This window comes from Aplysia californica, unplaced genomic scaffold (assembly GCF_000002075.1).
Source record: "Aplysia californica isolate F4 #8 unplaced genomic scaffold, AplCal3.0 scaffold00093, whole genome shotgun sequence".
Taxonomy (NCBI): domain Eukaryota; kingdom Metazoa; phylum Mollusca; class Gastropoda; order Aplysiida; family Aplysiidae; genus Aplysia; species Aplysia californica.
Window position 1 is genome coordinate 1,401,922 of NW_004797363.1, and position 10,212 is coordinate 1,412,133.

A 10,212-nucleotide genomic window follows, 5' to 3' on the forward strand; every position below is an offset into this window, starting at 1 on the left:
TCTGTCTGTCTGTCTGTCTGTCTGTCTGTCTGTCTGTCTGTCTGTTTGTCTGTCTGTCTGTCTGTCTGTCTGTCTCTCTTTCTGTCTCTCAATATACACATTAACGAGCGATATAATATGGCATTGATACAGTGCTCAAACCTGATTAAAGTACACAGTGGCTGAGCGCTTTACAGTACAACAGTAACATAATATTGTGTTCTAACCAAAAGTAAACCTCTCTCTAAACTTTTATCTCATTATCTTAAACACAAAAAGGCGTGGGCTGACATTTGAATGAATTAAAGGAATTGATCTCTCTTTCTGTCTCTCTTTTTCTCTTTCTCTTCCTCATTCTCTCTCTCCTTTACTGTCTCACTCACATAGTGAGGCAAGGATGTGTTATGTCACCTGACTTCTTTAACATGTACAGTGAAACAATCCTTAGAAACTTAGAAGAATGTCCACGTCTCAAAGTAAATGGAGAAAAGATTAATAACATCAGGTATGTAGATGACACAGTTTTGATAGCAGGCTCAGAAAAGGACCTTCAATTGCTTCTAGATACTGTTGTGACAGAAAGCGAACGTAAAGGTTTATTGTAGAATGTAAAGAAAACAGAATGCATGGTGATATCCAAGGTGAAAAGATCAAACAAGTCCAACAGTTTAAATATCTAGGATATATGATAACATCTGATGCCAAAAGTTCCACAGAAATAAGACGGAGAATTACAATGGCTAAGGCTAATTTTAATCAAATGAGCCCAATCCTGAAAAATAGAAACATCTCAATGAACACCAAAATGAAAGTTCTGAAATGCTCTGTTTGGTCAACCCTTCTATATGGCTGTGAATGCTGGACAATCATTAAAGACAGTGAAAATAAAATAGAAGCAACAGAAATGCGGTTTCTTAGGAGACTGCTAAGAGTATCGTGGAAGAAAAGAAATCAAATGAGGTAGTGCTTGATGAAGCCCACGTGAGACGCTCAATGTTAAAAACAATCAGGAAACGACAAATGCAGTTTTTGGGACACATAAATAGACATAATGGTCTTGAACATCTATCTCTCACTGGCAAAATTGAGGGCAACAGAGGCAGGGGAAGGCCCAGAACGACATACTTAGGGAACCTAAACAAATGGGTAATAGGAACAGATCAGGGAATCCTATCTTTTTTGAGAGCATCTGTGCAAAGGAATGAATGGAGAACCATGATCGCCGATGTTTGTCGAAGATTTGGCACTGGATGAAGATGGTGATGATGACATACAGGCCAAATAAATATTACAGATCTTGTAGCCTTGATATTTACATGCCCTTTCACTTTCACCAATGGTGTTTCAAAGTTTCAAAGAAATTTCATTTTTTTGTAATACTGCACATTCAAAAATTCATATAAATAAACATCAACACACACCTGCAATTCACACAGAAGACCCTCGTAAATATATTTGAGACCTTCTGCGAAGTTGTTAACATTCTTCATCAGTCTCAGAATGGCCACAGGGTCCATATTCGGCTCCACCTTGTCACGGAAGTTCGGCACATGGCATACGTGCACCAGGTTATCAGGACGATGGATGTTGTCATGGTACCACTAGGGATGGAGAGACACTGATTATGTGGGTGGTTGGCTTGTGGTCTGGTTGTGTTTGCTCCTTCTCTCTGCCAAACTTTTTTTTCCTTATTTCTCCAGCTTCTTTTGGTTGTTCGTTACTCTCTGGTGACACCTCTAATATTTTTCGTTTTAATAGAGGTTTTACGGCGCTCGCAACTACATTCGGTCATATGAGCACCAGAAGATTAGAGGTGATACAAGAGAGTAACAAACATAAAAAAGAAGAATGGGAGATAAAGACGATATATGTTTGATAGGAAAGAAGAAGCAAACCACACCAGAGCACCCGCCAACCACCCACCCTCTAATCTTCGACAATTACATGACACATTAAAGTTTTATACATCACATTTTCACATTCTTTTATGCGTATTGGTTCATGTGAATAACTAACGCTTTAAAACCATATAGATGAATGTAGTACGATCTAGCAGTTGTGTCCATCTTACATGATATTATATATTAATTATAAAACCATTTTGAAGATCCAGAGTTCTCTAGAGTGATTATCAAAGTATTACAGTACATTTCCACTAGATCTGTTTGGAGGATCTATGATGTAGGTGTTCTGGCTGCTGGTGCACATAATTTTATATGGCGTATGTTTATTGTTTGGTGACGCAGTTTCTAATTATTACCCAAAGGTCTGTCGGTTTATATTTATATTGTGTAAGGCGTTGTAGTAAAATCAGGCGCCGTCAAAAAGATCGAAGATACCGGCATTTTTCCGATGGTTTGACAATTTATATCGAATTTTAAAAAAATTGTTCAGTACCTTTTATCTTCATTTAAAAACAAATTTCTGTGTTTACACGAACAAACAGTGAATTGTTTTGTTTCCAAGGACTCTCAAGCTTTCGAAGCCTCTAAACTTTGGTGGGCATTGTCTTGCTAATTTATCCGCTGAAACCAGGTCATCCCATTTCATTCAATCTCAAATAGCTCGACTTTTATACACGCTAAATGGGTAGTTTTCCGTCAACAAATAGACAAATTAATGAACAAGCTTTAACAATAACTTTGCATGACAAAAAATTGACGGGTGCCTGAATCTGCCGCGTCGTGACACATAATGACAATATATTTATTATGATTGTTGAATCATGGTTTTTACTTCATGTATTTGACTGTGACTTCTGAGACACCCTGAAGTGCACTACACACGATATACCTCTAGTGCATTCCTGCCGACAATTTCATCGTCCACTGCAATAATCACGAGTCGCCAACCGTCACGCGACGGCCGTTTACTTTGACCTGAGTTCGAGTTTATCCCTGAATTGGAATTGGCTTCTCTCGTCTTCTCGGCGTCCGCCATTGCAAGCGCTGATGGGCGCAGTACACCTCCGTCCCTCTTTTTTTTTTCTTTGAGGGAAAGAAAAAATGGCGGGGGTGGGGGGAGGGGGGTAGATTAAAGGAATTGCTTGTTAGAACATCTAAGAGAACGATTCCTATTGCTATTATTAAATAATAATAATAGATAGCATTTGTATAGCGCATATCCCCGCTCAACAGCAGGCTCTATGCGCTTTACACTATATTATTACCCCAGCAGACCATAGAACACTCCGAAACATTTTCATCATCCCAGGAAGCATACAGTGCGAGCAGCCGATTAAGCGCTCAAACACTAACAAACTGACAAGATCTTTCGCTGTCTATAGCCGGGTACCCATTCCCACCTGGGTGAAGAGAGGAAAATAAGTGTAAAGTGCCTTTCCCAAGGACACAACGTCGGGCCCCTGACGGGATTCGAACCCATGACCTTACGGATGCGAGTCCGAGAGCCTATTATAGATGTTTTTATTGTTACAGTTTTTACTGTTGCTGTACTGTCGTTGTTGCTTTTGTTCTTTTTGTTATTATTGTCTTAGTTGTTTGTGTTGCTGCTGTAGTTGATGCAATTGTTGCTGCTTTTGCTGCTACAGGTGCTGTTGTTCTCTATGTTGTTCTCCTTCCTTTTCCAACTTCGGAAAGATTATAACAATGGCTGTCAATTAGATCTAGGTGTCCACACCAACAGCGCACAAAACATTGGGGTGTCATTCTGGTTTTGTTTTCATTGGGGGGAAGTGGGGCCTCCAAAAGTTCAACCTGTCGTCCCCGTTGGAAGAGGTTGAAACAGGACAAAGTAGGTGACAGCTGGTTCTTGGTGACGTACGGAGTGACTTTATGTCACTGAAGCGTTACTCCAGCCTTGAAAGCCGACCAGGGTCACCCCGAAACGTTGCTGGCTAAAGAGGCTCTGGTTGGATGAATTTTGCTACGAGAAAAAACCCAAAAGGAGGATACACGGACTGATTCTAAAGGAAATGGACCTGGAAAATTAAACACCATACACCCAGCCAAAATAAATACAATCTATGAAATTAACCAGATCTCAAAGAGAATAGTAAGCAAAAAAGTCATAGAGGGTGGCAAAAAAACAATGTACGTTCATAGGCTCCTTTTAACGACAGCTATAGAGAAGAAAAGAGACAGCCGTATTTCCAAGACCTGATTGACCACATTAGTCCAATCAAGAACAAAGAAGATCTATGTATCGGGGGAGATCTAAATAGCAGAGTTGGATAAATAAGAGCCCTCCGGGAAGAGTACCGTACTTGGGACCACACAGTGATAAAGATACAAACTGAAACAGCAATGGATACTAAACCTATGCGCTGAGGGCGACAAGATAATTACAAACACATTTTGTCTGCACAGATCAAACCAAATCAAGACGTGGTGCAGATGGAAATACCCAAACGATGCATCACAAATTGATTTCATCATGATGCGCATAAAATAAAGACATGCAGTCAAAGATTCTAGAGAGGTATCGAACTACATTATCGACACGAACCACAGGCATTTTATACTTATTCTCATAACCAGCAATGTAAAGAAAAAAAAAAAAAAAAAAAAGAACGGGGAAAAAACCACGACCAGCCTAAGAAATTCGAAGATTCAGACATAAAGATGGCATAGACCATAGACGTAGAAGAAGAATGGCAAACATTTTAAAAAGTCTCATCAGAAAGACTGAAAAACAGTTGTGGCACTAAACAAATAGGCGAAAACAAAGGCAGAACAACATTCTGATGGAATTATCAGACCAAAGAAGCAATCAAAATGAAAAAGACGATATTCAAGAAATGGCAGAGGTCAAAGACCGAAAACAGCTTATATAGAATTCAGGTAAACGAAAAGAAAGACCAAAAAAAAAAAAAAAATTAAATTATCAAAATTGCTAAAGAAAATGCACGGAGAAACTGACCAAAATCTGCAAGGAAAACCCTAGAGGGTTTACGAAATAAAAGAAGTGTAAACAGCATGCGATTAAAGAAAGAACCATAAAACTCGAAGTGCATTATAAACGAAAAGGAGGGTAATGCCATTCTCAGCAAGCATGACATTATGAAAACATGGGAAAATTAATTCCAAGAACTACTCAACCCAGACGCTTGCCTCGGGTAACAAAAAGAGTTCCAACCATCTTATGGAAAGCAAACAGAAAACCACCCATACTGTCCAGAGAAATCGAAACGGCACTCAAACCTGGCTCCTAGGAACAAAGCCACAGGACCAGATGACATCACAGTAGAAGCCATAAGAGCTTGTGGAAATACCGTCGTGCTGTGGCAGAGGCAAATTTTTAATAGATCCTGGGAGCAAAGGAAATGCCCAGAAGACTGGAAGAAAGCTATAGAGGTCCCATTTTAAAAAAAGAAAGACTACAAACGCGACTGCAAAACAGAAAGAGGCATCTCTTGGTTAAGCCACGAAGGGGTGGCAACGATACGTCAAGATATTAGAATAGCGGATAAGACCTATCGTAGAGGAAAAAACCTGAGCGAAATTCATAGTTCCGTAAGGGAAGAGGAAACACAGAAGCCGTATTCGCATTACGACAGCTATGCGAGAAAACCACCGAATAGCCTACAAAGAATCCAACATCGCTTTCACCAGGTGAAGGCTTTCGACAGAGTAAACAATGCTAAACTCTAGAAGACACTCGGAAAGTATGGCTTCAGAAGACAACTGTTGGATAATGTCAGAGCTCTATACATGTATACACCAGCAGCAGAAGCTCAGTAACAACAAACAAAAGCAATACAGAGTGGTTCCACCTACCAGCTTGCACGCCTCCTATGCCATCAAAACATTTTCATGAACACAAAGAGACATCTTTTCACTTCTATATTTATACCAAAATTATGCTACCAGTGCCAGACCTGGACATTAAGTAAAGCTCAAGAAAGCACTGTCCCTGCATGCGAGATGAAATGTCTCCGCAAAACCCTGACGAGAAAGGAAGAAGTAAGATCATTTTTGACACTGCGTCCTGTCAGCATTTCATTGAAAACCTGAGAATAAAATTGTTTGTCCACCTGTTACGTGTGTCACCTAGCCAGCCAGCCTCGAGAGCCTCTAACACCAAGCACTCAGGCTATAAAGGGAGAGGAAGGCCACTCAAAATGTGGATTGAGGGAGTCAAGGAAACACTGAGATATTATAATATCCCAATTGAAAGAGCTGCAGGACTGGCCTACCATAGAAAATTACAACTCCCCATGACGCTTAACGGCAACCAAGGCTGAAAAAGTAAAAGTAAAAGTGGGATTGGGAATGTATTGTTATTTTCGGTATTGCTAAGTTAAACTTTGAGTTGAATTTTACAGTGCAAGATTGTTGCCCATTCTTTCTTCCCCTTTCTCATCAAATCACGAATGATAGTTCGCCTACTTTAGAAGATTAACAACAAAATCAAGAAGAAGACATTAAAACAGCCCTCGAAGATATGAGATTCCAATAGTGTTCGAGATATGCTGACGAGAGATTTCTCTGGTTAGTTGGCATGTATGCTGGTGTCGTTTGCTCCTTCTTCCTATCAAATAATATCGTTATCTCTTCTTCATCTTTCCTGTGTATGCTTCTCCCAAGTACCACTTCTACTCTTCGGCTCCCTATGTGACTTTTTGTGCTGCAAGTGGCGTAAAACTCTTATTAAAATAAAATAATCCATAGGGTTGGAACAGGTGTCTCCTTCCAAGTTGCCTAATTGTTGCCTTTGCAATTTGGGCTACTGTTGTCGAATTGCTTTTTTTGTGTTTTGTTGGTGCTGTTATTACTGTTGCTGTTGTTGCTGCTATTGCTGTTGCTGTTGTTGTTGCTATTGCTGTTGACATTGCTATTGCTGTTGTTGTTACATTAAAAAAATTAGTCTGGAATATATCAGCAAGCCTCTGCAGGTCAGCAACTAACACTAGAAACGCGGAGCAACCTTGTTCTTCATTTTAAAAGCTAATGTATCACTCAAATCACAGTATAATAAAACATTGTCTATACGTTTTTGCCTCTCAGGGGGGGGCGTCCAAATAGCACAGTTGGTATCCCGCTGGGCTGATGTGCTGATTGCCCTTGTTCGATTCTTCCACAGAACGTTCTTGAACAAGTAATACTATACTGATTGTTTGGGGGCGTTTTCACTTCCGTCCCAATTGGCTTAGTTCCTTCATAGCTGGACCTTATATCCACCATCGCTTTATAGATAACCCTGAAGATATTAAACCCATTTAGTAATATGGAAATAGATTTCCAAAGCTTGAGTGCCCTTGAAAACTGCAAATTAACATTTTTTTGCCCCTTTCATATTCGTTTTTTTATAGTAAAATTCTCACAGAAAATGGATATACATTCTTGATAAGGAGAAGTACATTTATTATATTTATCGATTTGTTTACATCTCTTTTGAATGAATATCATAGGCCCTACATCATTGGTGTTGCTAGCAATCAACGTAAGTCCGTTTTGGTACTTTTACACCAGAGACAAAAGTTTTTGTTGTGTTGTTCAATAAGCCTTGACCATAGCAATAAACAATTTTTTAGATTTTGAAAGGTGCATCTTTGATAGATCTTGCTTTGGGAGGATGTGAAAATCGAAAAATCGAAAATTCTCAAAATTTGGGCTAAAGTCGATTGCTGGCAACAGTGAAGATATTGTCTGTACAAACGTAGACGGAAAGGGTTAATGTGTGCTTACTGATACAGTCGTTTACTGGTACCTTTAAGACAATAGCTCCCCCCAGATTTCACCTTTTGGTTCACTGACTCAGGTTAATGGCTCCTACCCGTGTGGCTTTGTTGTTCTCTGTAAGTCAATGAGAGCTACTTCCGCCCGTAAAGTAGGAAGCAAATTTATAATTTATGCACTACGTAGCCACGGTTTTGATGACGCCATTTCAAGAAATAAAAGGAATAAACTGAAGCAAAAAATCTATTTCCATTGAAGACAATGAAGAATACAGACGTACATGCATATGACCTCGTCCCACTCCCTATATCTAAGTTGAAATTAATTATATCGTTCTTTTTTTTAAACAATGAGAGAGAGAGAAAGAGGGAGAGAGAGAGAGAGAGAGAGAGAGAGAGAGAGAGAGAGAGAGAGAGAGAATTTGTATTTTCCGAGGACTAGCATAGAGTAGAATATAGTGACAGTGTATTGTGGGCTTACTTAAAAGAAACAAAAGGAACATGTTTACTATACCGCCGGATACGTACTCTTCTCAAATTGTACATTAGCACTGCTGTATCTGTTCTCCCGCGTCTAGACCCATGGTTTTCAGATACAGCTCAAGGTTTAACACAACTTGTATCCCAAATAGGTCATATGAGTTCCCAAATATGTATTACTAGAGAGTAACATAAAAAGGGGGACAAATGAGAACGACATATTATGTTTGATAAGAAAGAAAGAGCAAACCACACCAGAGCGCCCGCCAACCACCCAGAACAGAAGCGGGTGTAGAAATGCTTAGAACGGAAGTCCATTGGTTTGATGTTTGATATCGTCCTATAAGAGCCAGATCCTGGTATCATGATTTAGGAGCGAACATTTTTTTTCACCAATCGAAAGCGCGTATCATGGGCTTCATTTCTGTATAAGTTTCACTGAGTCCCCCACCTTAAAATCGCTATAAAAAGCAAATATTTCACTTTGCTTCCATATTTGCTCATCTTGAGATGTGCGAAATGGATTTCGATATTGTTACAACTTGGATGACGCAACAAGAATTACTGCGGATCCAACAAGTTGAGATTGTCATTTTGAAGAAAAATCACCCAATAGGTCTTTTGAAATCTACTTTAATCCTGCAAAGAATAAAAGTGAAAACGCTTGAGTGGTCACCAGCTTTTATTGTCCTGTAAATTTCAAACAAATTGCAACTGTATCATCGTTATCGTATCAATTCACTTGTATAATTTTACTCATAACTTGGTCTTTTGTAATGAATGTAACCAAATAAAAAACACATTTTCCTAAAGTCAAAATAACGTTAGAGGTACATGTATTACAATACAGAGAAATATTTGGAACAATTCCTTTTGGAAGATAACAACAAAACGAAATTAATTTTAAAACATCATTCACTTTTAACAAACCGAACAGCAGTAGCGTGGAACTATTATTCTATGAGAACTGGTGGAAAATTGCCCTAGCTGAGATCGTACCTACATAAAATGGGGCCAGCAAACAAATCAGATCCGTTCGGTCGGGCTTACAATCAGGAGGACAAGACTACCGACCACGTTTCTTGGAACTTTTCAACGACTCACGATCAGCAATGTTCAAGGACCCCCCGAGCGAGTATTGAGTTCCTTCGTGCTGTCGGCATCGTTGACCATTTATGATGCCAAAGAGCTAGGAGAGAGAGAGAGAGAGAGAGAGAGAGAGAGAGAGAGAGAGAGAGAGAGAGAGAGAGAGAGAGAGAGAGAGAGAGAGGGAGAGAGTCACAGATAGTTAGAGAAAGAGAGAGAGAGAGAGAGAGAGAGAGAGAGAGAGAGAGAGAGAGAGAGAGAGAGAGAGAGAGAGAGAGAGAGAGAGAGAGAGAGAGAGAGAGAGAGAGGGAGAGAGAGAGAGAGAGAGAGAGAGAGAGGGAGTGAGAGAGAGAGAGAGGGAGTGAGAGAGAGACTTTTATTATAATAATTTGAGAGATTTCCAAAATGTTGAGCTATTTATGAATCTCATTCTTTCAGTGCAGCTTTTAGCCCTTTATGTATCGCGTTCGACGGTGCTCGGTTTCCAGCCCTACGGCACATTATACAGGCTCTGACAATCGAATTTGACTAAGTCAGTGCTAGCCAGTTTTTTTCTCCAAGGATGAGCGAAAGCTATCATTGTGGCATAATTTGACCGAATTTGACTTAATTCAACTGTGACCTACAAAGTCAAACACGTTTAACGTTTTTTTTTTTTTTAATCACCTGTCGAATCAAAGGCTACATTGTGCAAAATTAATGGTAGCTCTTTCCCAATCATGGATGAAAATTCGGCTGGCCTCGACTCAATTCGACTGAACTCGATTGTCCGTGTGCACTGGGTATAAGACGACAGGCAAGAAGTCAGGATGCCAGAGGTTATGGCACGCCGGGTCTGTGCCTGGCATCAGACAGAGCTGGGGTGGGTTGCTGGGCATCTTGGAGAGGACAACACATCACCCGCGGCTCTTGCTGGAAGGTGAAACGCCAGCTACGGAGCTCCGGTCGCCTGGGAGAGGGAGTTATTAATTAATGTATTATGTACAAAAACGTTTTCTTTTTTAAAAAATGGTTACAAGATAAGGATT

General features: G+C 39.9%; 2 protein-coding genes across 2 annotated transcripts in view; both read right to left on the bottom strand.

Annotated features, from left to right (window-relative positions):
* Positions 1-7,759, bottom strand: part of LOC101859232 — a gene marked incomplete in the record, with an annotated part of 9,724 nt that extends 1,965 nt beyond the window's left edge. The window contains 3 exon segments of the mRNA XM_035968881.1: positions 1,401-1,580; positions 2,773-2,966; positions 7,682-7,759. Coding sequence (XP_035824774.1) covers positions 1,401-1,580; positions 2,773-2,919 — 327 coding nt within the window.
* A 2,244-nt stretch (positions 7,760-10,003) lies between these two features.
* Positions 10,004-10,212, bottom strand: part of LOC101854857 — a 3,356-nt gene continuing 3,147 nt past the window's right edge. The window contains exon 3 of the mRNA XM_005095008.3: positions 10,004-10,133. Coding sequence (XP_005095065.2) covers positions 10,004-10,133 — 130 coding nt within the window. The remainder of the gene's footprint in view (positions 10,134-10,212) is intronic.